Raw genomic sequence first — 26,776 nt, 5'->3', positions numbered from 1 at the left:
TTTGCCATCATCCTCCTTGCTGTGCTGGGTTCTGTGTCCCCCACACTCTGAACCCCATCCCAGGCTCTGTGCCCTGCAGCCCCTCCACTGCCCTCCAGAAGGCTCTGGCCTTCTGATACTTATGCCGTCTTGTCTGGCGCGCAAACACAGACACCCATTTGGGACCAGAATTTCTGTTAGAAGGGACACCTCATCTCTCTCCTCCACCTCCCTCTCTGCATGCCACCTCCCACCCCCACCCGCACCGTCATGCCTGGTTCTGGCCCCCTTGTGCCTCAAGAGCGGCCCTCGCCTGGGCCACCAGCAGCAGCCTTGGACTGCAGTGCCCCTGGGAAGTGAGTCTGGCAGGGCCACAGGTGGCTGTGTTCAAGGACACGGGGCCCTAAGCTCTCTCACCAGCCCCACCACACCCACCTCTCCTAGCCTTCGGGGACAGCTGCCTCGGGCCTGGTTCAGAGCAGGACCCCGGTCAGGAGATGGGGCTGCGCATGGGTGTGTGGGTCCAGGATCCCCAGTGTGTAGCGGGGCTAATGATTGAACGACAAACTGCCCATTTAGGGAGAGAGACTAGGGTAGGGGGTTGCCAGGAGCCAGAACCCCACAGAGGGAGCTGGGATGGGAACCTGGACTGTCCACCCCTTCCCACAGTCCCCCAGCCAGGCCCAGGGGCTGTCCAGCTCCCACTTGGGGGCTGGCAGCCCAGCTACAGAGGGGTCTCCTGCCCCAGCCAGCCCTGCAGCCTGAGGCCTTGGGTGGGTGGGAGTGGGGGCTGGTTCAAGGATCTCAGGCCTGATGTCCACCAGGCCCAGAGCAAAGCCAACATGGCCCTGTGTCCCTGGGACACCGAAGTTTGGGCTTGAAAACCCCTGGCTGCCCAGGGTCCTGGGGCCTCTGTAGGGAGGGTAGCCACAGTTCTTGGGTCGAGTCTGAGTGGATGGTCTCTGCGGTCATGGATCCTGATGTCTCATTGCCGAGGGGGTGAGCGCTATTTGGGGCACATGCCAGACACACAGAGTACAGGGCATTTTCCCCAGCCATGGAGGTCTGAGGTGCATGCTTACACCCTGACCCCGGGAAAGCCTCCACCTGCCGTCTGAAGCTCTGGTCACGTCCCAAGGGCGCCAAAAGGTCTCCCCGCTGGGCCCTCAGACAGGGCGGCTTCCAGAGAGCGTGATAAGAGCTGGGGCCGCTTGAACCAGAAGGAAAGCATCCAAGGGAGACAGGCGGACAGGGAGAGCCAGACGTGGGGAGGACAGGGCAGGAAGGAAGAGGCAGAAGCCCAGGAGAGCCTCAGAGATGGCTGGCGTGGAGAGTGGATGGTTGCAGAGACCCCATGGAGCAGAAGGGCCAGCTGGGCAACAGGACGGGCGGGGGAGGTGGAGGGAAGAAAGGAGAGTAGCTGGGAGGGAGAGCAGGCGAGGCACACGCTGGACCCGTCTCCTGCAGTGGGTCCCACCCATCGACTCGAATGAGACCCTCTGCCCCACCCACAGAGGCCCCTCCCCTGGTGACCCCAGTGGGTCACTGAGACATCGTGTGTCTGTCCCCTGCCCAAGGCCCAGCTCAGAAATGTCAACTGGAGTCCCACTTGGAGACCTAGAGACCCGGGAGAGGACCTCCACCCAACCCTCTGCACCCCAGGCCAGGAAGGGAGGTCTCCGGAGCCTTCTGGGGGCACCCAGGGCCTGTCCAGCCTCTGCAGCCTGGGGTCAGGGCTTTGATGACCACACGAGCATATTCTCTCAGAGCATCGGGTATCCCGGGAAGAGTGCCCTGAATTCTGGTCCAGCTGCCACAGCATGTGGGTGGTGGGCAGGAGGGCAGGAGGCCCCTGGAAGGCCTCACGCCTGCCTCCTCGTGCCCAGATCACTTCCAGCGCCTGCTGAACGACTCGGAGCGGGCGCTGCAGGAGGCCTTCCCCGGCACCTTCGGGGAGCTGTACACGCAGAGCGCCAAGGCCTTCCGGGACCTGTACACGGAGCTGCGCCGCTACTACCGCGGGGCCAACCTGCACCTGGAGGAGACGCTGGCCGAGTTCTGGGCCCGCCTGCTCGAGCGCCTCTTCCGGCAGCTGCACCCGCAGCTCCTGCTGCCCGACGAATACCTGGACTGCCTGGGCAAGCAGGCCGAGGCGCTGCGGCCCTTCGGGGAGGCCCCCCGTGAGCTGCGCCTGCGGGCAACCCGCGCCTTCGTGGCAGCGCGCTCCTTCGTGCAGGGCCTGGGCGTGGCCAGCGACGTGGTCCGGAAGGTGGCCCAGGTGCGCACAGAACTCCTCAAGACCCCCCGCCTGCCCCCACTGCTTCAAACCCCCGCCCCGTTCCCCTGTGCCCCTGCGCCTCCTGACCCTGGGGCCTGCAGACAGCACCTCTGCGGACGTGAGCGCCACCCACTGTTCAGTCCCACCCTCAGGGCCAGGTTGGGTCCCAGGCAGGAATGGAAGGGAGAGGGGCCTGGGGCTGGATACTGAGCCGGCTATAGGGATCAGGCGGATGGGAGACGAGAGAGCTATGGCTGGCATGGGCTGGGGCCCGAGGCCTCGCAGGCCCACTGGGTGATGGGTGTGGGAGGGCGTCAGCCTCAGACCTGCACAGCCCTCGTTGTGAGCACCTGCCCTCCAGCTGGGGTCCTTCAAAGGTCGTGCCCCCAGCCCTGAGCCTCAATCCCTCATCTGCACTGCAGGCGGGCACCTTCATGCACCCCTGGGCGGGTTAGTGATGGCAGTGCTCCAGGGAGCCATGGCACTGGGACGGCAGCAATTATTAGGATGAGCGCCCCCACGGCAGGCAGGCCCACGTGGTCATCTGAGAAGAGACGGGCCCCAAGAAGGGCCAGGGCCAGGTTGAGGTCCCACTGTGGCTGGGGCAGAACTGAGGTCTCCCACCTTGCGTGCAGAACCCCCCACTCCAGGGTCCTTGGGGCGCTGGGCCCACCCAGCCGTGAGGTCGGACTCAGGCTGCCTTGGCTTCCCCAGGTGCCCCTGGGTCCGGAGTGCTCACGGGCTGTCATGAAGCTGGTCTACTGTGCACACTGCCTGGGGGTCCCCGGCGCCCGGCCCTGCCCGGACTACTGCCGCAACGTGCTTAAGGGCTGCCTGGCCAACCAGGCTGACCTGGATGCCGAGTGGAGGAACCTTCTGGGTGAGCCCTCACTGCCCCCACGTGTCAGAGCGGTCCGGGCCCTGCAGGAGAGGGCAAAGCTGGGCCTGTCCTCTGGAGCCTGGGGGGCAGGCAGTCCCAGGGTCGAGGGACAAGAATTCCTTCTGAATGTCCCTAATGGAAGGTGACTTGGGCAGCTGCCTGGGAGGGAGCCCTATGGGGTCATGGTTCATTATCCTTCCTCACTGAGCAAGTGCCCCAACATGCAAACTTTGTCAACACATGTGTGACACATGGTGGGCCAACACATGCATGAGTGATGCTGGCACTGACATGAGGTCAGCATGCCTATATGGCAATGTATGTAAGTACTAACACATGTTGACATAGTGGGCCCACACATATGCCAAAACACATGCTAACGTGTATATGTGATGGCAGGATGCAAGCCAACATGTGTGAGCTAACATGCATGTGGTGGGCCAAACGTCTCTGCCAACACATGTAAGCTTACATGTGCTCCACACACGTGTGTGCCAATGCCACACACAGCACACATGTACCGGCCTGCAGTGAGTCAACATGTATACATATCAGCTCATACAGGCTAACGTGTACGTGAACTGACAGTGGCCCAGCACGTAGTCATGTCCACGTGTGTGAGCTTAAATCTGTTGATACGAGGGGGGCTGTCATGCATACGTACAAAGTGTCCTCCGTGTGTGTGCTCATACCTCCGTGTATTTGCTCACACTTGTGTGTGCTCATGCATATGTGTGCACTCAGGTCTCCACGTGTGTGCTCATGTCTTCATGTGTGTGCCCATGTCTCTGTGTGTGTGCTCATACCTACGTGTGTGTGCTCACACCTCCACGTGTGTACTCACATCTGTGTGTGTGTGCACCAGACTCCATGGTTCTCATCACTGACAAGTTCTGGGGCCCGTCGGGCGCAGAGAGTGTCATCGGCAGTGTGCACTTGTGGTTGGCAGAGGCCATCAACGCTCTCCAGGACAATAAGGACACACTCACGGCCAAGGTACGGGCAGGAGGGTGCAGTGGCTGTTGGGGGGTGCATCCCAGATATGGCCTCAGCCCCTCCAGGACCCCTGCGTCTCTCCCCAGGTCATCCAGGGTTGTGGGAACCCCAAAGTGAACCCCCAGGGCCCTGGGCCCGAGGAGAAGTGGCGCCGAGGCAAGCTGGCACTGCAGGAGAAGCCGCCCACAGGCACCCTGGAGAAGCTGGTGAGGGGCCCCTCAGTCGGCCAGGCCCTGGGTGGGCAGGGGGAGGGGAGGGAGGCTGGGCTGGGGCACCCCATGGCCTCACTGCTGCCCGGCAGGTCTCCGAGGCCAAGACCCAGCTCCGTGACGCCCAAGACTTCTGGATCAGCCTCCCAGGGACACTGTGCAGCGAGAAGATGGCCATGAGTGCCGCCAGCGATGACCGCTGCTGGAATGGGATGGCCAAGGGCCGGTAGGTGCCACCTGGCTGCCCACGGGCTGTCCCTCCCGCACAGTCTCAGCTGGGCCCCTTGTCTGGCCCGTGGCAGTGGGTGCTATGTGCACAGGACCATGCCCAACAGGGGGGACACAGCAGGACACAGAAAGCTGGGACAAGGGCCAAATCCTCACCGTGTGCCAGCTCCCTGCAGCACATACCATGCTCAGTGCGGCCACGCTCGCTGCTGTGGGGCCTGCGTGGGCTCCTCTTGGCCCCTAATGGCCACTGGGGGTCTCAAGGCTTGCCACCACCCAGACGGGAGGCAGGGAGCAGGAGGGTATACATGGGTGGTGCCCCGTTGCAGGGACCGGGACGGTGACCCAGGGCCTGCCCTCTTGGCCCCCAGGTACCTCCCCGAGGTGATGGGTGACGGCCTAGCCAACCAGATCAACAACCCCGAGGTGGAGGTAGACATCACCAAGCCTGACATGACCATCCGCCAGCAGATCATGCAGCTGAAGATCATGACCAATAGGTTGCGCAGTGCCTACAACGGAGACGACGTGGACTTCCAGGACGCCAGTGAGGGCCGGGCCTCCCGGGGCTGGGAGGTGGGGCCCCCGGGGGGCTGAGAGCCATGGGTTCAGCACAGGGTGCCACAGAGCCCCACCCAGCTGCAGAAGGGCGCAGGGGGGCCTCCCAGCCCCTGGGCCTCATGCCCACCTCTCCTTCCATGTCCCCAAGCCCAGTTGAGGCCTGGCCAGGATGTCCACTCAGCCTTGGCAGACCCAGGGAGTGCCAGCCGCCTGGGGGTCAGGGTGGAGCTGGTGTCGCTTGGCGTGGGGGGGGCCCACACGGTGGGATGCTGCACTTGGGGTCCCCAGAGCCGGTGGGGCTGGAGCCTCTTCTCCTCCCCAGGCGACGATGGCAGTGGCTCAGGCAGCGGTGGTGGCTGCCCGGACGACGTCTGCGGCCGGAGGGTCAACAAGAAGAGTTCCAGCTCACGGACGACGCTGACCCATGCCCTCCCTGGGCTGTCTGAGCGGGAGGGCCAGAAGTCCTCGGCCGCCAGCTGCCCCCAGCCCCGCCCGTCCCTCCTGCTCCTCCTCCTCACCCTGGTCCTCTCAGCGGCCAGGCCCCGGTGGCGGTAACTGCCCCCAGCCCCAGGGACGGCGGCCAAGGACTGACTTTGCCAAAATGCAAAACAGACAATATTTAATTCCTTTCGTCCTGGAGGTCCTGAGGCAGGACAGGGAGGGACGTGGAGGGACTGCGGCTCTGGGACTGCCCTGGGGGCGGGGCGAGTGGTGCTGGCCCCCCCCAGGCCTGGCTTTGCTGGCCGTCCTGGCTTTTAATTTTGTATGAGGCCCTCAGGTCAGCCAGGAAAATTGTCCCCAAAAGCCATGTATTTCAGGGACCTCGGGGATGCCGGTGGCTGCCTCCCTCCTGCCTGTCAGCCTTTCCCGCCAGCTCTCTGCACCGGGCAGCAGTGCCGAGGCCTGCGAGGAGGCGACCCCAGGCAGGGTCTGCTGGAGAGTGCAAGCGAGCCTGTGCCTTCCTCTCCTGCCTCCTCTGGCTGCGAACTCGGGGCTACAGGCGTCAGAGAACGAGGCCCACCCCTCAGCGCCCGAGAATCCTTGCGAGGGCTCAGGGTTTCTGCTGTCCAGGGTCTGGCAGGGCCTCTGAGATTATGCATGAATCCTTCAGACTCAGCGTGGCCCCCCTAGAGCCCCAAACGTCAGGGTGAGAGCCTGTCTAGTGAGGATGGCCCTGACAAGGCACTGTCCAGACGGCGTCCTCGCCAAAGACCAGCGAGTCCGAGGACGCATGGGTGAGCCACAGCCGGCACAGCCACGCTGCCTCTGGGCTCTGGCCATCGCCAGGAGGGCAGGCCTGGAGCCTCCACAGATGTGGGCATCCCCTTCACACAGGGGGCTCACACAGCAGGCCTTGCGGGCTCCACAGCCTGCACAAGGACCTCTGGCTGTGCGGAGGGGCAGCCTGGCCACTGTCCTGTGCCCCCCCCATCCCCACCCAGACCCAGGGCCAGGTTCCCCCTCAGGGTGACAGACCAGGGCTGGAGGTGACCCACAGCCTTCCCCTGGCCACTGAGATGCTAGGTGTCTGGTGAAACTTCAGCTCAGGGCCAGCGAGACCTGGCACTGCAGGCCGGAGGGACACCTGGGTCCCTTCCCTGACCCCACCAGCTGCCGGGGTCTGGGGAAGCTTCGACAGTCAAGGGCTTTTCCAGACAAGTATCCATTTACAAACGCTTCTCCTCCTCGTTCACCGAGAGCTGCTGCCTCAGCTCCTCCCAAATTGCTTTCAAAGAACCCGGGCCACCTTCCACGGCCCCAGGATCTGGGTGTGCACCTGCTTACTCAGGCTGGCGAGGCCCCTCCCCCAGGCCTGGGGCCTCCCTGATCCTGGGCCCCAGCTGCTGCAGGCCCTGGGGAGGGGGCTGGCACCCTGCCACAGGGGCTCAGGCAGGGAGGGGGATGGTGGTCCTGGAGGGGCTGGGTGATGCCGAGCCGCTGAGGCAGGAACAGCAGTTCTGAACGGCACTGGGGCCCTGAGAAGGCCGCTTAGCACTGCTTTGCTTCTCGCCGGGTTGCTGAGGCCTCTGACCGCTGGCCAGGGCCCCTGGCTCAGTCCTTGGACGTGTTGAGTCCAGGGTCCACAGCTCCACCAGGCAGCCCAGGCCCACAGGCACGCCCACCCCATAATAACCTGCTAGCACCGGGGCAGGGGCCAGCTGGACTCTCAGGGGCTCTGGGGCAGTGACCACCCCCATGCTGGGACGGCCCCAAAGGGGCCTGTGCTCTGGCCTGCCCTACACGCTTCCCTGGAAAGGACAGTCCTGCCACCATCTCTGGCCAGGCATAGGCCAGGCCTGCTGTGTCCTTCTGCCACACGGTGTCAGCAGGAGACGTGTGTTCTTTGAGCCCTTGTATGAATAAAAGGCTGGAGACCTCATGTGGCTGCTGTGATCCCGCCCTGCACAGCCTGGCTGCGAGTGTGTGCCACGGGCTGTGCACAGCATGGCGTGACCGTGGGCCTGTGGGGAGGTTGGGAGGGGCTTGGATGCTGATTGCACCCAGTGGTATGGATGCCCCCAAGGCCGCAGAGAGCTGGGTCGGTCTGCATCTCCCCGTACCACCCCGGGCAGCCTCACTGGTACCCGGGAGAAGGCAGAGGCCCGCCTGCCGTCCACACCTTTGCTGCTCTGGACACGAGTCTTCCAACTCCCCGGGCAGTTCCAGTTCCTGCCAAGTAACCTCAGAGGTGTCCAGGAGGCCAGTGTGTGGGGGCCAGCATTGTCCCGAGGCTAAACCTGGCAGGACATCCTGATGGTCTGCTCTGTCCCTAGTGCCACAGAACCCTGCCGTGTCTGGCGCCTCTCACCAGATTGGGGACCCCTGCCCCAGCCACCATGCCTCCCCAAGCAGAGTCCTTCATAATCTTTGGGGGAAAGCTGCCATCCCCCCAGGGGTGCCCCACACTGGCCTCAAGGCATCACCCCTATGTACAGCACCCTGGCACCCAGCTCCTTGGTCAGAGGCTAGAGGCCGACACAGATGCGTGATCCGCTGAAGAGTCACTTTATTTGAGCATCACAGCCTGTGCCAGTCTTCCCGGCAAACATTCAACACAGCCTCTGTCCCCCTGGGCCCTGGAATGCTGAGGCCCCAGTGGCTGGGACCCCAGGTCCCCTGAGTGTGAGGAGCAGGGTTCCCCCAGGACAGGGGGCCAGGCAGCACACCCTGGGAGAGAGAACACGGCTCCACGGAGAGGTCGCAGCTCCTGAGGGGCCCCAGGGTACAGCACGGGCCTCCCCGGATGCCTACAGGGCAGCGACTATGTGTTCACCCGCCTGCCTGCCCTTCTGCGAGTCCCAGGGTGGCCCTGGTGCCACCTCCTGGGAGATGAGTGTGGGGCAGGCCAGGAGGCAGCCTTGGGGCTCGCAGAGCCCTGTGGGGTCAGGTGGGTGGCCAGACACTCATTACTTGTTGTAGGCGGAATAGAAGTAGTGTGGCCCCAGTGGCAGCTTCTGCGTCTCCGGTCTCTGGCGCCTTGCCTTGCCCTGATGCTTCAAGGGCTTCTGCAAGTTCTTTTTGAGAGATAAATGTTCTTTCCCTGTTGGGGAAAAGAGAGCACAGGTGAGGTGGTGTCAGGACAGGACAGCTGATGGGCTGGGAGCAGGTGGGAAGGGGCCCCCCTCGGCTGGCCACCCCGCCTCCCCTGGGCCAGGCCTTGAACCACCTGAGCCCCCAAGCCCTGCCTGCCCAGGTACAGCTGCTGGTCAGGGAGAGGCCCCTTCCTGGTTGTCAGTCCCCCTTCATTCCTCACGGGAATCCAGGAAGCCACAGATGTCCTGGCCAACCCACACTGAGGACCAGAGAGCAGCCAGCTCCAGGGGAGCCTCCTATGGGCGACCCAGGCAGGCCAGCATGGGTGTCTGCAGTGCACACATATGCATGTGCAAACACGCGTATGCACGTGTGCGCACACATACAGGAATGCACGCTCTGCTCCCCTCCAGGTGACACTGAGCATTCCTTTACCTGGAGACAACCTCTCTGTCTAGAAATGATGTTTATAGTCAAAGCACTAGCTCAGGTTCAAGATGGAGAACTGACTAATGGAGAACTGATTCTCCCAATCCTAAATCCCAAGTGAATAACGGATTGGAACCTGGGTGTTTATGTCCCTGCTGGGAACTGAGGACAGGTGGCAAGTCACGCCTCAAAGCCATCAAAGATGGAGGCAGAGTCTAGGGGAGGTGATGGGGCACACGGACAGGATCCCGGGACACCCCAGCAGGCCCGCCCTGCCTCTGCAAAGCAGGGACCCCTCCCCGACGGGACCCCCACTCCCCAAGGTGAAACCTCGGTCCATCTAAGCATTTCCCTCCTTCCTCCGTGTGGCCGGAAGATATGAACAGCAACCTTCACAGATTCTAGCACAAACCCGTTTCGAACCCCGACCTGGGAGAGCAGAGAACAAGCCAGCAAGAAACTCATCGGAGATCTCAAAATAACGCAGCACCATCCACCTGCAGAATCAGACCGACTGTGTTCGCGTTAAAGTGACAACAAACGACAGAAAACATCAGGAAATGTCTAGTTTGAAGAGGTCACAGCAACACAGTGGACTCAGCCGAAAGGTCCCCCTTGCCTGCAGACATGTCGAAATGCTGGACAAAATCACCAGCTATCAGAGGTCACAGGAGAGCCAGGTCCCAGGCACGAAAAAGTCCTGTGAGGCCGCAGTGACTTGGGCTGGAGGGGCGGGGGGAGAGTGTCAGATGCAAAAAAGCCCCCAAGGGTGTCACAGGTGAGCAGACAGGCATACGGCAGGGAGCTGGAGCTGACATCCTGTGTGGCCCGGACACTGGAACAAAAAGCTCTCCCTGCCGGAAGGGGAGGCCAAGACCACTTTGCCGCCCGGACTCTGCGCAGAAACGACGTCTTCCATGAGCATTGAGTCCCGTGGGGCCTCCATTGCCCACAGACAGGAGCAGATGGGGAAGCATCCAGAGGGCTCACCCACCATGAGGCCGAACGTGATGCCCTCAAGGAGAGGGAGAGTGTCAAGTCCCGGGTGATGGGAGCTTAAGCGGAAATTACAACAGGCCGAAAAGCACCCACCACCCAGAGCCGGCACCCCCGAATGGTAGACGTTAGGGCAAACCAAAATAGTCTATGAAATGAGCATTGTGGAGCATCAGAGAGGACAAGAGAGATGGAAACTGTAAGGTAAGAACAAGTTTCTTTTTAACAAACAAAAGAAAAAGATTGCAAAAAGCACTGAGCAGAGCTGAGGCAGGGCACCCACAGGATGCAGGGCGCGGGAGCCCCAGTCTGCAGGCAGGGGCAGGGCTGAAAGAACCACGTGGGGAGAGCAGATCTTGGACCCAGTGAGGCAGGAGGTGGAACTAAGACCGCCCCATAGAGATGGAAGCCCACTGCACCCCATCCACAAGTTGGCAGCCTGAGCGCAGCCCCCGGGCTACAGAAGGCCACGCTGGCTGACACCATGTGGATGACATTCTAGAAAAGCCGAATCTATAGGGATGAGAGTAGAGGGGTGGCTGCGAGGGTCGGGGAGAAGAGACCATCAAATAAATGGTGCTGGCCTGTTGGCTGTCCACATGAGAGAGAGAAAACAGGATCCCAGCTTCTTACTATCAATAAAAATTATATTTTGGATGGATTAAGGACCAAAATGTGGAAAGCGATGCTTCAAAACAGAAGACAACAGAACGTGGACTACGTGAGGGTGTGGCATGTCGACACAGAGCCACCAGCCGTAGAGGACAAGATGGACAACCGTGGCCGCATCAACATTGCAACCTGCATGAGAGAGACCACAGACACCGTGAAATGCAGGCCACAGAATTCATGAGAAGCTCCTGCTCTCAATAAAGAAGGCAAATCAATAGAAAAAATGGACAAAGATGACGCACACACAAGGGGATTCACAGATGAGGCACTCCAAATGGCCAGTAAATAAATGTATGAGAAAACGCTTGGCTTCGCTTTGCTACGGAGGAAATGCCAAAAGAGACCTTCAAAAGGATCCTGCAGGGTCCAGCCTCACAACGGAAAGGTCTAGGTGGCGGAGGGAGACACAAATGCACAAAACCACAAAACGGGATAGGCAGTGGTCCAGTTCTTTAAAAACCAGGCATCCGATGAGCTCCACTCATGGGCCTGTCCCATCCCAGGGTTCCTTTTACTTTTTTATTGATTTTTTAAAAACCTGCAATCTTGCACCAGGTCGGATCCAGGTTTTGTAGGGCCTTGAGGCTCATATGGTGGGGGACAGTCTCTTCAGAAACAAGAACACAAACCGCAGACAAAGCTGAGCCGGGACTTTGGCCGGTGCACGCTCACAGCCAGTCTGTAGACAAGGCCAGAGGAAGGTTCGGGCAGGAAGGCAGGAGGGCCAGGTGCCAGCTCCCCAGGCACTGAGGGCGACCTGGGGGCTCTGCTCTGTCCCTGCTGTGGCTGGAAGGAAACCCACAGCTCCTGGCCCTTCATTTTCTGCGTCCTTCCTGAGACCACCCTGGCCACCCCCACCGCCCATCTCTCCAGAGAGCACAGCAGAAGGCTGGCTTCTGGGCGGAACCCCGACACCGGCAAATTCCAGGCCCTTTGTCTCCAACACCAACACTCCAAGCCCAAGGCCTCTCCCATCCGGTGGCTCCTCCCTGGCTGTGCCCCTCTCGGGCTCCCCTGCACCCCTCTATTCCCAGCTTCCTGGGCCTCTCTTCCCAAGGCTCCCCTGACCTGGCCTGGCTACCCCTCAGGGCAGCTGCCCGTTCTCCCGAGAGCCCCGGTACAGGTGTGGGGGTGGGGCGTGGGGGCTGGCTTCCAGACTGCTGTAAGTGGGATCAATGGACCACTCTACACCTCCTCTCGCTCCACCTCCTGGACCTCACCTCCTCTGGAACACATCCACTACGGACACTACTGGCCCACTGTCCTGCATGCTGGCCCCTCGGCCCGCGCCTCCAGCTCCCACACCCTTACTGTGGTCCTTCTCCCACTGTCCCCTGACCTGCGTCTCTTCCTGCAGTCCAGGGCTTCCACACTCACTCTGAAGTCGCCTGTGTGGTCACCCTGGACACCCCACAGCTGTGTCATCCTGCCTTCCACCTGCCCCACCTCCACTGCCCCTGGTATGGGCCCCGTGGGGCTGAGCAGGTGGCAGGGCACGTCTTTCCCAGCCCCAGAGAGGACCCCGAGAGTCCAGGTGGGTGGCCAAGAGGAGCCTGGAGGGGTAGGAAGATGGGAGCGAGGGCCACAGGGGACCCGGTGAGCCAAGTGGCCATCTGGGCACATTCATGAGCCAGAGGGCGAGCAGGCATCAGGGGGAGGAAGGTGGGTGGGCTGGCCTAGGACCCTCAGCAAACCAACCCCTCAACAGCCTGCCGGCTAAGCCACCTCGAGTTGAACCCGCCCTCCACCTACTCGGCAATTTGCCCCCTCTACACAACACGCACAGATACACACACCCTCCACAGCTGAAGGGGCGGGAGAAAACCACGCGCCCCCGGCCTCCGCTTCCTGGCTCAGTGGGCGGTCCCCTCTTCTCCCAACTTCTTAGGATGCCTCCACACCTCATGCAGTCTCCTGGCTCCAGTGGCCATCCATCACAGACATCTTCCCTGAGTCAACGTGCACATTCTCTGTGGCCCCACCCCCCGCGGGTGCCCACCAGACACCCAGCATTTCTACACTGAACTCTGACCCCTGCACCACCATGCTCTCCTCTGTACCCCCAATCCTTCCAGCACCTCCCATCAAACCTTAACCCCATCACCTTTGACCCCTCCTTATCTCACCTGACCTTTGGAGGATATCCGGAATCACAATTTGCTGCCACCTACTGCTGGGGTGTGACCCACACACAGTCCTGCCCTGGGCCCACTACCTGGCTGGTGGCCACTCCTGCCCTCACACCTCTGACACTCAGCAGGGTCCCAGAGGGAATCAGTGCCAGGCCCTCAGGGGCCTTCTCCTTCCTTCCGGGGGAGTCTAGATCCTCACGAGTCTCAGGCCCTGCACCCCCATCCCCTCTGACCTCACTCCCATCTGGCTCATCGTCTCAACCGCCCAGCTCCCGGTGGCCCCCAAGCACAGCAGCCCTGAACACTCCACCCCTCAGCAACTTAAGCACATTCACCCCTTGCCAGCCTCCAGCAGGTGACGGACAGTCCCAGTGAGGCCAGATCCCCATGAGAGGGGTGGAGCCCACACAGGAGGGGCCAGCCTGGCTGGAGCAGGGCATAAGGGGCAGTGAGCGATGGGTGCGGGGAGGCAGCAGGGCTGGAGCTGCAAGGACCTCGATGGAAGGTCCTGCAAGTGGACGGAGGAGCAGCGTGGGCTGGCCTCTGGCCGCACCAGAGCCCACGTGACCTCAGGGACGGAGAGGAGGGTAGGGGTGGCAGGGGCAGGAGGTTCTGGAAGCCACCAGATTGGGCAGAGCTGAGCAGATGTCCTGAAGGGTTGGATGTGAGGTGTGAATGTGAGAGTGGTCGGGGTGACTCCTACATAAAGGAAACTATCAAACGCGACCATAACGTCATATCGTTGCCTGGAAAAGTCAGCACTCTAAACGCCAAGCATCTGCTCATCAAACCAAACACCTAAAACAATTACAAAGTCCCAAGAAGACATTTGAGCTTGACAAACTGAACCCACAATTCATCCGAGTAAGTATGTGACAACAGGTAGTGCATGTCGCAGGGGAGACAGCAAGCTGAGATTGTCCCAGCGTCCGCGGGTGAAGAGCAGAGCGCGGGGCAGCAGCCAAGGCCTCCAGGACAACGTGCGCGCGCGGCAAGCAGAGATGGGTTCCTCGGTCACCTCTGAGCCCAGACACTCAACTCAGGAGAAGTTCTAGCTGGGTGGCTCTGTGGTCCCTTACACGAAAATTAGTTCGAGGTTGATTATAAAATTACAAGTAGGGGCCGGCCCGATAGCGCAGTGGTTAAGTGCGCACGTTCTGCTTCTCAGCAGCCCAGGGGTCGCTGGTTCAGATCCCGGGTGTGGACATGGCATTGCTTGGCAATCCACGCTGTGGTAGGCGTCCCACATATAAAGTAGAGGAAGATGGGCATGGATGTTAGCTCAGGGCCAGTCTTCCTCAGCAAAAAGAGAAGGATTGGCAGCAGTTAGCTCAGGGCTAATCTTCCTCAAAAAAAAAAAAAAATTACAGGTAAAACAATAATGCATGAAAATCGTTTTTAAAATCTGTGTCCTGGCATAAGCTTGTCTGGGGACTGCTCCCTAAGCATTCCAGCAAACCAGACCCTGAAGACAGGGCAGACGGATTTGACACCAGAACAGAATTCCGTGTAGCAAAGTTCAAGCTGAGAGGGGTCCTTCCTATGCGAGGCAGAAGAGAGGGTAACGTGCTTTAGAGAGAGTTAGTACCAGTCAGAAGGAGCAAACAGCTCCAATAAGAGGGAGCAGGAGGAGGAACATAACGCTGCATCCGCCTGAGGCAATGGTGCTCACACTCATGTGAAATCCTTACGAGACTGGAAAAGATTGAATCTCTCGGTGATGCTCATTCCTGAAAGGGTGTAGGGCAGAGACACGCTCATTAAGCTTCCCAGAGAGCATGCTACGAAAGCAAAATTGAAAATGGGAATACTCTCAAAATCTGAGAATTTAACCTCTGTGAATTTAGACAAAGGGAAAAATAGGCCAATGGGGTGCTTGCACAGCATTGTTTCCCAAGAGGACAATGACACAACCCATGTGCCCATCAACAGGGCATCGGGCAGACACGCTCCACTCCCAATGAAAATGACAGGACGCACATGAGGTGTCAGAAAGGCAGGTTAAGGCTGCAAAATGAACCATTCTGTTTTAATCAAAATTTTAATTCCATCTTAAAAATAAATGGAGGAGGGGCATGAAAAAGCACATTTGCATGCTTGAGGATGTACACACGTGTGTGCACAACTAAAATCTAAAAGAATATGTTCACCAAAACGTTCAGGATATTTATCCTTGAGCAGTAAGATTAGGATGACTTTGGCTCTCTTCATTTTTCTTTATTGTCTTCTGTTTTAACAATAAGCATATATCGCATGCATAATCAGAATAAAAAATAGTAAAACTATTTTCCTTTGGGGAGAATTCCGTTGCAGAAAAATACTTAATAGCACAGAAAGATGCTCGTGGCCAAGTTTAAATAGGTCATGCTCGCACTTTGAGATACACACGTGTGTGGTGTGTGTGCGTGTGTGTGGGAGTCTATATAGACACACCGCTGGAATTGGAAGGACACCAAAGTGTCGGCAATGGCAATTTCTGGGTGTCAGGATAATTGTCATTTGTCTTTTCTTTCTGTATGTATATATCCTGTAACTTTTATCCAGTTAACAAGTACAGCTTAAAATAAGCAGTAATTATTAGGGGCGGTTTCCTTCCTGGCAGATGAAGCGAGAGCTGCCCACACCCCTCCCTGGGGTTCATGACCCCCACCCCCTGCCCCCTCGGCAGGGGCGGCCTGCAGCCAGAACTGACTGATGCTGGGGTACAAAGGCCCGGCCCCCCTCCAGAGAATGCACAAGGTCATTTCTCCCTCTGCCTAGGCGCCTCCCCACCCCTATCCCACTCACACAGAGGAACATCGTCCGGGATGCCCCCTAAGCGAACTTCCTGCATAGGGAGCCCCATCTTGGACAAGAGACCAAGAAAATCAGGCAAAACCACGGCTGTGGGAGGGGCTGCTTTGACCAGCAAAAAGCTGGCCAGGTTGGTCCCCATGCAGGCTCCATCACCCCATTCCCAGCCTCTTCTCCCACCCGCCCTGGCCCACCTCTGCCACTCTGCATTCAGCAGCAAGCCCCCCCCGTCCTCCACCTCCTCCTTGGACGTGCCCACCACCTCCTCCTTCTGAGCACATGGTCCAGCCCTCGCTCCTCACGGCCCCTTCCCTTCCGCCCTCTCCTTGAAAGCAGACCCACCACTTCTGGCCCAACCTCATCCTCGTGCCTGGCTCACGGTCACCCTCAGTCCCTTCTCTGTGTCAACCGTGGGCGGTTTCCATATCCACCGTCCCCTAGAACACAGCCGGCACACACAGACCCTCAGTAAATGCGCGTGCAAGAAATGAATGCTCTGGACACAGCAGGAAGCCTGGAGCCCGTGGGAAGGAACATGAGATGCCCCAGCCTGTCCCTTCTGAGCAGGGCGGGGAGACGGGGCTGTGGGTTCCCGGGAAGCCCCAGACATTCCCCAGAGGTGCAATAATCTCTTCTTCTGGCAACAATCTCTGGAGCGTGCTCCGGTCCTACCCTCATCCACCTGACAGGTGGCCCAGGTCTGAGCGGGCCAGGGAGATCTGAAGTGCGGACCCAGGCCCCTCAGAAGCCCTGGGCTTGCCGGGGTAGAGGCAGAGCGGGGCAGAGAGGGTTCAAAACACATGCAGTGGGGCCACTTTATTGCGAGGTCGTCAGGAGAGAGACGCTGGCACGCACAGACTTCCCGCATCAGGACAGAGGGGGCCCAGGGCGAGACTCCACACAGCACGCACGGCCGCTGGGCCCTCCCCAGGCCTCGGCCTCGGGCGCTGCTCCTTCAATGAGACTCGTCCACCCTCAAGCACACGTCCTCTGGGGGGGCCCCTGGACTAGGAACTGGCGGGGAGGAGGGGGGTGAGGGCCTGGGCCGTCCCCAGGAGGACTCCAGTCCTCTGAGTCTCGGCTTCCCTGGTGCAGGGTGGGGAGGCAAGAGCCCCACTGGGGGTGAGGGTTGCACAGTCGTGTTCTGCTCTGTGCTTGCACGAGTGTGGGGTACACGGCAAGGACTGAGTGTCAGCTGTGAGGACTCTTCAAAGAGGGAGCCTGAAAGCCCCCTAGGCCCCCGTCCTGGGGTCCCCAAGCCAAGGGAGCTGTGACCAGATCTGGGGTGCGCCCCACAGTGAGGACTTGTTACTAAAAGTCTCATTTTACAAAGGGGAAAATGGAGGCAACATTGAGGGTCAGAGCTCAGAGAGGAATGGCTTTGGTGGCACGGGCCCATGGGCAGGGGTCACCAAGCCTCCCTGTTCCCACCGAGGAAAGGCTCTGAGAAGAGCAGGCAACACGTGCCCCACTCCCAGCCCCCGCAGGGCCAGGCCCACCCGGCCAAGTCCCATGGACAGCTTCACACGCAGCCTTGCTCACCACCGGCCGCCCTCGGAGCACAGGGCCGGGGTGGAATCTCCACTCACATGCTCTCAGCTCCTCCTCAGGTCACACACCAAAGGGGTCAGGGGAGAGGAGGGTGTCTCCAGGAGCAGACACTTGCTGCCACCCACACTTGTAGGGATGCCTGAGAGGGCAGGCTAGGAGGAACTTTCCAGAAGCAGCCCCAAGGCCAATGCCCTGTGGTGCACCAGGGCCCCCGGGTGTCAGCAGAGCCCCCAGGTGTCAGCAGAGCCCCCAGGCACGGTGTCCCAGCTCTGTGGGGCCCAGGGCATGACCACCTCCAGGGCGCCGTTAGGCACAGTGTTGCCGCGGTAGATGGGGAATGGCCAGGCTAGCTCGGTGTGCTCCCTGTCCCCACAACAGGCTCACCTGGGAACTCTGGAAAGTGGCTTGAATCTGAGAGATTTAGGGCAATGATAGGGACCCTCGCTGGCCACCGCACAGGCCTGTTCCTGTGTCCCCAGGAGCAGCAGGCGCCCCCCAGCCCGGCCGGGCCCCTGGACTCACCGAGGGCTGCCAGGGCACTGCAGTCCTTCTTGTGGAAGTCCGTCCAGGCCTTGGTCTTGCAGTACTTGCTGCAGGTCAGGATCCCGTAGCAGCGGGTGCAGGGCACGAGCCGCACCCCGATGGAGCGGCCACACTGGTAGCAGAACTTGAAGAAGGGAATCCTGCAAGGGAGCCGTGTGGGCAGTCGGGCAGTGCCTGCCATCTGTGCCTGACCGACACCATGCTCCAGGCCCTTCCCCGCCGACCCCTCCAGACGGGGTGTGGGTTCCAACCCCACCATCCTCTGCAGAGGGTAGCCACTCGCATGTGGACGGAAGACGTGAAGTCCCCATCCAGGGATGTCCAGCTCAGGGCTATCTAGAACAGGAATCCAGCCCTGAGCCCTGGAAGGTACCCGAGTGCTCGCCAGCAGGGCCGGTAGGTGACCACGCCACAGCACTGGGGACCCTCGTATGCCACGGCCCTCGTGTGGGGGATGGATTCCTCCCAACACGGGGAATGTCTGAAAGTGGGAGGAGCAGACCCCGAGTGGGCTCAGTGAGGGCTGTGGGCGACCCTGGTACACCTGCACGCTCTGCTTCAGGAGGAAAGTGAGCCCCGGGTGGGTGCACCACGCCTGCTGCCCCCGTCCATCACCCCCACCCACCCACCAGGGTTTCCTGGGCCGTCAGGGATGCCCACAGGGATAATAAGGTGGGCAGGTATATAGAGAATGTTCTGGAAGAGCAGAGTGGGTGCAGAGCCATGACCCCAAGGAGGGGCTGGCCATGCAGGGGTGAGGAGGGGTGCAGGGCCCAGAGCAGCACTTCCACCATGACAGTGGGGGCCTCTTCATCTTGAAGAAGCAGAACCTGGGCTTAAACCACACCCAGGCACCCCCCTGGAGGACGGGGAGCCCTGTGCTGACCCGCCCAGAGCAGTTCAGGCCACTCCATGAGCGTGCACCCTGCGACCCCATCTGCCACCCACGTCTTGGCCCGTACCCACAGCCCACCAGCAGGGCCTCGCCGCTCAGGGGTCAGACAGAGTGATGCTGTCCCGAGGGAGGTTGGAGCCAGCAGCACCATCCAGCCCCCGCGGCCCTCAGCCAGCAACTTACTGCCCCTGATCCTCCAGCTGCAGCGCCTTGGGCAGCCCCGTGCTCTTCCGCTTCAGCCTGTGGGAGGGCATCAGCTCCGCTGTGCCGAGAGAGAGACCTGTGTTACCTCCTCGGGACCCCCTGGTCGAGCCATGATGCCCATGGGCGGAGGGGGTGCTGAGCAGCCTGCCTTGACCAGCCTCGTATGGTGAGCCTGCTTCAGCGCCACAGGGAGGCAGGTGGGGGCCCCATGCTTTTGACAGCCCAGCGGCAGGTCCGAGGGCTCCACCACCTCCAAGAGGGGGCTTTGCCCCTTGGCCTCCCGCTGCTCCTGCATCCTTGCCCACCCATCTGCAGCCTCCTGGCTAGCTTGCCTCTGCACCATCCATCAGCTCAGTGTCCCCCTCACCACAGTGTTAAAAGGCCACTGGGCAGTACCAGGTTTCTCTGGCCTTCCCCAGCTCACAACACTCTGGAGGGAAGACTCACGGCTCTGCTCTCCGGCAGCTAGCGCAAGATGCACAGAGGGCCGGCGGACCGGAGGACAGTGGGCGCCCACAATAACCGACCAGGGTTCCACCGCATCCCTCCACCTCCATCTCCTTAGACAGCACGTCAGTTCCCCCCCAGAAAGGCTGCCTAAGCTCCGATTCCTCACCACCCCTTAAGATGTAGTGACCCCGCAAACACCTGCTGGCCACGAGACAGAGATGATGCGAGCCCCGCCTTTCCTCCCCCGTCTGTCCCGTGCCCACCAGCACCCAGGGCCGCCGCTCAAGCTGCCGTGGGGACTAGGATGTGGGCCCCAGAAGCCAGCTCTGTGACAGTGTGAGCAGCAACAAAGCAATTGTCCCATGGACCACGTGGCACAGGGAGACCCTTCTGGGAGACGACAAGGCAGAACTTCAAAGTGGGTCTGGTCATGCGGCGGCACCACAAATTATCGCGTTAAAAGGAAACGTGGAGCTGAAAGGAGGGCGTTTCTGTTTGTTAGAATGGCGGGACTCTTTTTGTTTAACAACTTTGTTGACATAATTCAAATGCCAATTTGCCTACTCACAAGTGCACAATTCAAGGGCTTTTAGTACATTCCCAGTTGTGCAACCATCAGCACATCAATTTTAGAACATTTCCACCCCTCCAAGAAGGACCCAGCACCTGATGGCCATCAGACCGACTTCCCTCCCCCTCCAGCCTAAAGAAGCCCAAGATTACTTTCTGTTTCTACGGATTCACCTGTTCCGGACATTTCACATGGATAGACTGATACAATATGTGGCCTTTTGCGACTAGGTTCTTCTGCTTGGTGTAATGTTTTTAAGGCTCATTCATGGTGTAGCATGTGTCAGTACTTCATCCCTTTCTAGGGGTGAATAATAGTCCATGGTATGGAAATGCCACGATTGATTTATCCATTCATCAATTGATGGATACTTGGGTTGTTTCCATCTTTTGGCTTTTACGAATCATGCTGCTGTAAACATTCACGGACAGGTTTTGTGTGGACACGTTTTTATTTCTCCTGAGTATATGCTTAGGAGCAAAGTTGCTGGGTCACATGGTAACTCTATGGTTAACACCTGAGGAACTGTCAGACTGTTTTCCGAAGTGGCTGCAGCATTTTACATTCCCACCAGCAGCATCTGAGGGTTCCACTTTCTCCACGTCCTCAGCAATGCTTGTTATTGACTTTTTGATTACAGCCATCCCAGTGGGTGTGAAGTGACGTCTCAGTGTGGCTTAATTTGCGCATCCCTGACGACTGATGACATTGAGCATCTTTTCACGGGCTCATTGGCCATCGGTACATCTTTCTTTGGAGAAGTTTCTATTCATACTCTTTGTCCGGTTTCTAACTCAGCTATTTGTCCTATTATTGAGCTGTAGGAGTTTATTTATTCTGCCTACAAGTCCCTGATAAGACAGACGATTTACAAACACTTTCTTACATTCTGCGAGTTGTCTCCTCCTTTTCTTGATAGTGTCCTTTGAAGAAAAAAAAGCTTTCAATTTTGATGCTGTGCAACGTATCTATTCTTTCTTTCATTGCTTATGTTTTGGTGTCATACCTAGGAATCCATTGCCAAGTCCAAGTATATGAAGATTTACCTCTATATTTTCTTCAAAGAATTTTATAGTTTAACCTCTTACATTTAGATCTCCAGTCCAAACTGAGTTAATGTTTATACGTGGTGTGAGGTAGGGGTCGAATTTCCTTCTTTTGTGTGTGGATAACCACTTGTCTCAGCACCATTTGTTCAAAGATTGCTCTCACTCCCATTAAAAAGCCTTGGCACTCTTGCTGAAAATCCACTGACTTAGACATGTGGGTTTATTTCTGGGCTCTCTATTCCACTCCACTGGTCTATGTGTCTGTCTTTATGCCAGTACCGCACTGTCTTGACTACTGTTGTTTTGCAGTCAGTTTGAAACCAGAAAGTGAGTCCCCCAACTTTGTTCTTCTCTTTCAAGATTGTTATAGCTATTCTGGGACTCTCGCAATTCCACATGAATTTTAGAATCAGCTCCTCAATTTGTCCAAAGAAGTCAGCTGGGATTCTGATACAGGAGATGTTTCTCCATTTACTGAGGCCTCCTTTAATTTCCTCCACATTGTATCGTAGTTTTATAAGTTTTGCACTGCTTTCGTTAAACGTATCCATAAGTATTTTATTCTTATTGATGCTGTTGCAAATGGAATTGTTTTTTAAATTTCATTTTTGGTTTGTTTACTGCAATTGTATAGAAATACCATTGATTTTTGTATATCTTATATCCTGCAACCTTACTGAATGCATTTACTAGTTTTAATAGTGTAACAGTTTATTTTTTTTTTATTTTTTTATTGAGTTGATAGGTTACAATCTTGTGAAATTTCAGTTGTACATTAATGTTTGTCAGTCGTGTGGTAGGTGCACCACTTCACCCTTTGTGCCCACCCCCCACCCCACCTTTCCCCTGGTATCCACTAAACTGTTCTTAGTCCACATTTTTAAATTTCTCATATGAGTGGAGTCATACACAGATTATCCTTCTCTAGCTGGCTTATTTCACTTAATATAATTCCCTCAAGGTCCATCCATGTTATTGCAAATGGAATGATTTTGTTCTGTTTTGCAGCTGAGTAGTATGCCATTGTATATATGTACCACATCTTCTTTATCCATTCGTCTGTTGCTGGGCACTTAGGTTGCTTCCATGTCTTGGCTATTGTAAATAATGCTGCAGTGAACATTGGGGTGCACAGGACTTTTGGGATTGCTGACTTCAAGCTTTTTGGATAAATACCCAGTAGGGGGATGGCTGGATCATATGGTAGTTCTATTTTTAATTTTTTGAGGAATCTCCATACTGTTTTCCATAGTGGCTGCACCAGTTTGCATTCCCACCAGCACTATATGAGGGTTCCTTTTTCTCCACAACCTCTCCAACATTTGCTACTATTAGTTTTAGATATTTTTGTCATTCTAATGGGTGTAAGGTGATATCTTAGTGTAGTTTTGATTTGCATTTCCCTGATGATCAGCAATGATGAGCATCTTTTCATGTGCCTATTGGCCATCCGTATATCTTCTTTGGAGAAATGTCTGTTCATGTCTCCAGCCCATTTTTTGATTGGGTTGTTTGACTTTTTGTTGTTGAGTTGTGAGAGTTCTTTATATATTATGGATATTAAGCCTTTGTCAGATATATGACTTGCAAATATTTTTTTCCAGTTAGTGGGTTGTTTTTTTTGTTTCAATCCTGTTTTCATTTGCCTTGAAGAAGCTCTTTAGTCTGATGAAGTCCCATTTGTTTATTGTTTCTATTGTTTCCCTTCTCTGAGAAGGCATGGTGTCCGAAAAGATCCTTTTAATACTGATGTCAAAGAGTGTACTGCCTATGTTTTCTTCTAGAAGCCTTATGGTTTCAGGTCTCACCTTTAGGTCTTTGATCCATTTTGAGTTTATTTTGGTGAATGGTGAAAAAGAATGGTCAATTTTCATTCTTTTACACGTGGCTTTCCAGTTTTCCCAGCACCATTTGTTGAAAAGACTTTCTTTTCTCCATTGTATGTCCTCAGCTCCTTTGTCAAAGATAAGCTGTCCATAGATGTGTGGTTTTATTTCTGGGCTTTCAATTCTGTTCCATTGATCTGTGCACCTGTTTTTGTACCAGTACCATGCTGTTTTGATTACTGTTGCTTTGTAGTATGTTTTGAAGTCAGGGATTGTGATGCCTCCCATTTTGTTCTTTTTTCTCAGGATTGCTTTAGAAATTCAAGGTCTTTTGTTGCCCCATATGAATTTTAGGATTGTTTGTTCTAATTCTGTAAAGAATGTCATTGGGATTCTGATTGGGATGGCGTTGAATCTGTAGATTGCTTTAGGTAGAACGGACATTTTAACTATGTTTATTCTTCCAATCCATATACATGGAATGTCTTTCCATCTCCTTATGTCGTCATCCAACTCTCAGAAAGGCCTTGTAATTTTCATTATATAGGTCCTTCACTTGCTTAGTTAAATTTACCCCAAAGTATTTTATTCTTTTTGTTGCGATTCTGAATGGTATTGTGTTCTTGAGTTCTTTTTCTGTTAGTTCGTTATTAGAATATAGAAACGCTACTGATTTATGCAAATTGATTTTATACCCTGCAACTTTGCTGTAGTTGTTGATTACTTCTAGGAGTTTTCCAATGGATTCTTTGGGGTTTTCTATATATAAGATCATGTCGTCTGCAAACAGCGAGAGTTTCACTTCTTCCCTCCCTATTTGGATTCCTTTTATTCCTTTTTCTCGCCTGATTGCTCTGGCCAGGACCTCCAGTACTATGTTAAATAAGAGTGGTGATAGAGGGCATCCTTGTCTCGTTCCTGTTTTCAGGGGGATGACGTTCAGTTTTTGCCCATTGAGTATGATGTTGGCTATGGGTTTGTCATATATGGCCTTTATTATGTTGAGGTAGTTTCCTTCTATGCCCATTTTCTTCAGAGTTTTTATCATAAATGGCTGTTGGATCTTGTCAAATGCCTTCTCTGCATCTATTGAGATGATCATGTGGTTTTTATTCCTCAGTTTGTTGATGTGGTGTATCACGTTGATTGATTTGCGGATGTTGACCCATCCCTGTGTCCCTGGTATGAATCCCACCTGATCATGATGTATGATTCTTTTGATGAATTGCTGAATTCTGGTTGCCAAAATTTTGTTGAGAATTTTTGCATCTATGTTCATCAGTGATATTGGCCTGTAGTTTTCTTTTTTCGTGGTGTCCTTGTCAGGTTTTGGTATCAGCGTGATGTTGGCCTCATAGAATGTGTTAGGAAGTGTTCCATCTTCCCTAATTTTTTGGAATAGCTTGAAAAGGATAGGTATTAAATCCTCTCTGAAAGTTTGGTAGAATTCCCCAGGAAAGCCATCTGGTCCTGGGGTTTTATTCTTTGGGATGTTTTTGATTGCTGTTTCAATCTCTTTCCTTGTGATTGGTCTGTTCAAATTGTCTGCCTCTTCTTGAGTGAGCTTTGGGAGATTGTAGGAGTCCAAGAATTTATCCATTTCCTCTAGGTTATCCACTCTGTTAGCATATAGTTTTTCGTAGTATTCTCTTATAATCCGTTGTATTTCTGCAGAGTCTGTTGTTATTTCTCCTCTTTCATTTCTGATTTTGTTTATTTGAGCTTTCTCCCTTTTTTTCTTTGTAAGTCTGGCTAAGGGTTTGTCAATTTTATTTATCGTCTCAAAAAACCAGCTCTTTGTTTCATTGATCCTTTCAACTACCTTTTTCATTTCAATAGTATTTATTTCTGCTCTGATCTTTATTATTTCTCTCCTTCTGCTGACTTTGGGCTTTATTTGTTCTTTTTTCTCTAGTTCAGTTAGGTGTAGTTTAAGATTGCTTATTTGGGAATTTTCTTGTTTGTTAAGATGTGCCTGTATTGAGATGAATTTTCCTCTTAATACAGCTTTTGCTGTATCCCATATGAGTTGGTATGACATGCTATCATTTTCACTTGTTTCCAGGTATTTTTTGATTTCTTCTTTAATTTCTTCAATGATCCATTGCTTGTTCAGTAGTGTGTTCTTTAGTCTCCACAACTTTGTGCCTTTCTCAACTTTTTTCTTGTAATTAATTTCTAGCCTTATAGCATTATGATTGGAGAAGATGCTTGTTATTATTTCAATATTTTTAAATTTGTAGAGGCTTGCCTTGTTTCCCAACATATGGTCTATCCTTGAGAATGTTCCATGTGCACTTGAGAAGAATGTGTATTCAGCTCCTTCAGGGTGGAGTGATCTATATATGTCTATTAAGTCCAATTGTTTTGGTTTTTCATTCAGCTCCACTATTTCCTTGTTGATTTTCTGTCTGGATGATCTGTCCATTGATGTGAGTGGGGTGTTGAGGTCCCCTACTATTATTGTGTTGTTTTTAACATCTTCCTTTAGGTCTGTTAATAGTTGCTTTATGAATCTTGGTGCTCCTGTGTTGAGTGCATAGATATTTATAAGCATTATTTCTTCTTGATGAAATGTCCCTTTGATCATTATATATTGTCCCTCTGTGTCTCTCTTTACCTGTCTTATTTTGAAATCCACTTTGTCTGATATAAGAATTGCAACACCTGCCTCTTTTTCCTTGCTATTAGCTTGAAGCATTGTCCTCCACCCCTTCACCCTGAGCCTGTGTTTGTCCTTGGGGCTGAGGTGTGTTTCTTGGAGGCAACAAACTGTTGGATCTTGTTCTTTAATCCATTTTGCCATTCTATGTCTTTTCAATGGAGAGTTCAATCCGTTCACATTGAGAGTGATTATTGATGCATGTGGACTTAATGCTGTCAATCTGTCACTCATTATCTTGTTTTCCTGCATTTCTTTTCCTGTGTGCTTTAGCCTACCCATTTAATACTGCAATTTCTTATGCTGGGTTTCTTAGGTTTTTCCTTATTTATGATTTGTGACTCTGTTCTGTATTTTATTTTAGTGTCTACCCTGAAGTTTGTATTTAGAATCTTGTGTATAATATAGTCTATTCTCTGGTGGTCTCTTACTTACTTGGCCAATACTGATTTAGACCCCCTTTGCTCTTCCCCTCCTAAATAATTATTTTCATTTTTTATTCCAACTCGTCTTATTAATTTGTAGTTAGAGTGCTAAGATCGTCCTTGTTTTGGTAGTTTCCTTATTTTTACCCTAATGCTATAGTTCAATATTTGCTATCCTGTTCTGGTTCTATCCATCGGTCTCCCTAGTCTGTGGATTGTGACCCCTTTCTCCCTTTTTTCTTTTTTCAGGTATGAGAGCCTTCTTGAGGATTTCTTGTAGTGGAGGGCTTTCAGTTACAAATTTCCTTAACTTTTGTTTGTCTGGAAAAGATTTCATTTCTCCCTCATATCTGAAGGAAATTCTTGCTGGATAGAGTATTCTTGGCTGAAGATTTTTATCTTTTAAAGCTTTGAATATGTTACTCCATTCTCTCCTAGCTTGTAAGGTTTCTGCAGAGAAATCCACTGGAAGTCTGATAGGGGCTCCTTTGTAGGTTATTCTCTTCTTTTTTCTTACTTCCCTGAGTATTCTTTCTTTATCTTTCCTTCTTGCCAATTGTACTACTATGTGCCTTGCAGTAGGTCTTTTTACATTAACAAATCTAGGAGATCTGAAAGCTTCCTCTACACACATTTCTCCATTGATCCCTAGATTTGGGAAGTTCTCTTCAATAATTTCGTTAAGCACACTTTCTGCTCCATTTTCCTTTTCCACGTTCTCAGGAATTCCTATGATCCTTAAGTTCTTACTCCTCATTGAATCCACTATCTCTCAGAGATTTTCCCCGTTTTTTTAAATTCTTAGTTCTCTTTCTTCCTCTGTCTGGAGCCACTCCGCCTGTCTATCTTCAATTATGTCAATTTGCTCTTCTATGTTGTCTACATGGGCATTCAGGGAATCCATATTCTGTTT

At 54.6% G+C, this 26,776-nt stretch overlaps 2 protein-coding genes across 7 annotated transcripts in view; one reads left to right on the top strand and one right to left on the bottom strand.

Annotated features, from left to right (window-relative positions):
* The window catches only part of GPC1 (glypican 1), a 30,955-nt gene extending 23,444 nt beyond the window's left edge, over positions 1 to 7,511 (top strand). The window contains exons 3-9 of the mRNA XM_014842857.3: positions 1,866 to 2,257; positions 2,972 to 3,137; positions 4,003 to 4,133; positions 4,220 to 4,339; positions 4,435 to 4,568; positions 4,942 to 5,117; positions 5,454 to 7,511. Coding sequence (XP_014698343.2) covers positions 1,866 to 2,257; positions 2,972 to 3,137; positions 4,003 to 4,133; positions 4,220 to 4,339; positions 4,435 to 4,568; positions 4,942 to 5,117; positions 5,454 to 5,686 — 1,352 coding nt within the window. The 3' untranslated portion in view covers positions 5,687 to 7,511. The remainder of the gene's footprint in view (positions 1 to 1,865; positions 2,258 to 2,971; positions 3,138 to 4,002; positions 4,134 to 4,219; positions 4,340 to 4,434; positions 4,569 to 4,941; positions 5,118 to 5,453) is intronic.
* ANKMY1 (ankyrin repeat and MYND domain containing 1) overlaps positions 7,505 to 26,776 on the bottom strand; it is a 70,334-nt gene continuing 51,062 nt past the window's right edge. For all 6 annotated transcript variants that reach the window (XM_044751282.2, XM_014842853.3, XM_070489235.1 and 3 more), the window contains 3 exons: positions 18,860 to 18,938; positions 17,761 to 17,921; positions 7,505 to 8,672 (listed from right to left, as the gene is read on the bottom strand). In XM_044751282.2, coding sequence (XP_044607217.2) covers positions 8,539 to 8,672; positions 17,761 to 17,921; positions 18,860 to 18,938 — 374 coding nt within the window. In that variant the 3' untranslated portion in view covers positions 7,505 to 8,538. The remainder of the gene's footprint in view (positions 8,673 to 17,760; positions 17,922 to 18,859; positions 18,939 to 26,776) is intronic.

The sequence above is a fragment of the Equus asinus genome, chromosome 19, assembly GCF_041296235.1.
Source record: "Equus asinus isolate D_3611 breed Donkey chromosome 19, EquAss-T2T_v2, whole genome shotgun sequence".
Taxonomy (NCBI): domain Eukaryota; kingdom Metazoa; phylum Chordata; class Mammalia; order Perissodactyla; family Equidae; genus Equus; species Equus asinus.
Note: the sequence above shows the minus strand (reverse complement) of the source record. Positions and strands in the feature narration are given on the sequence as shown.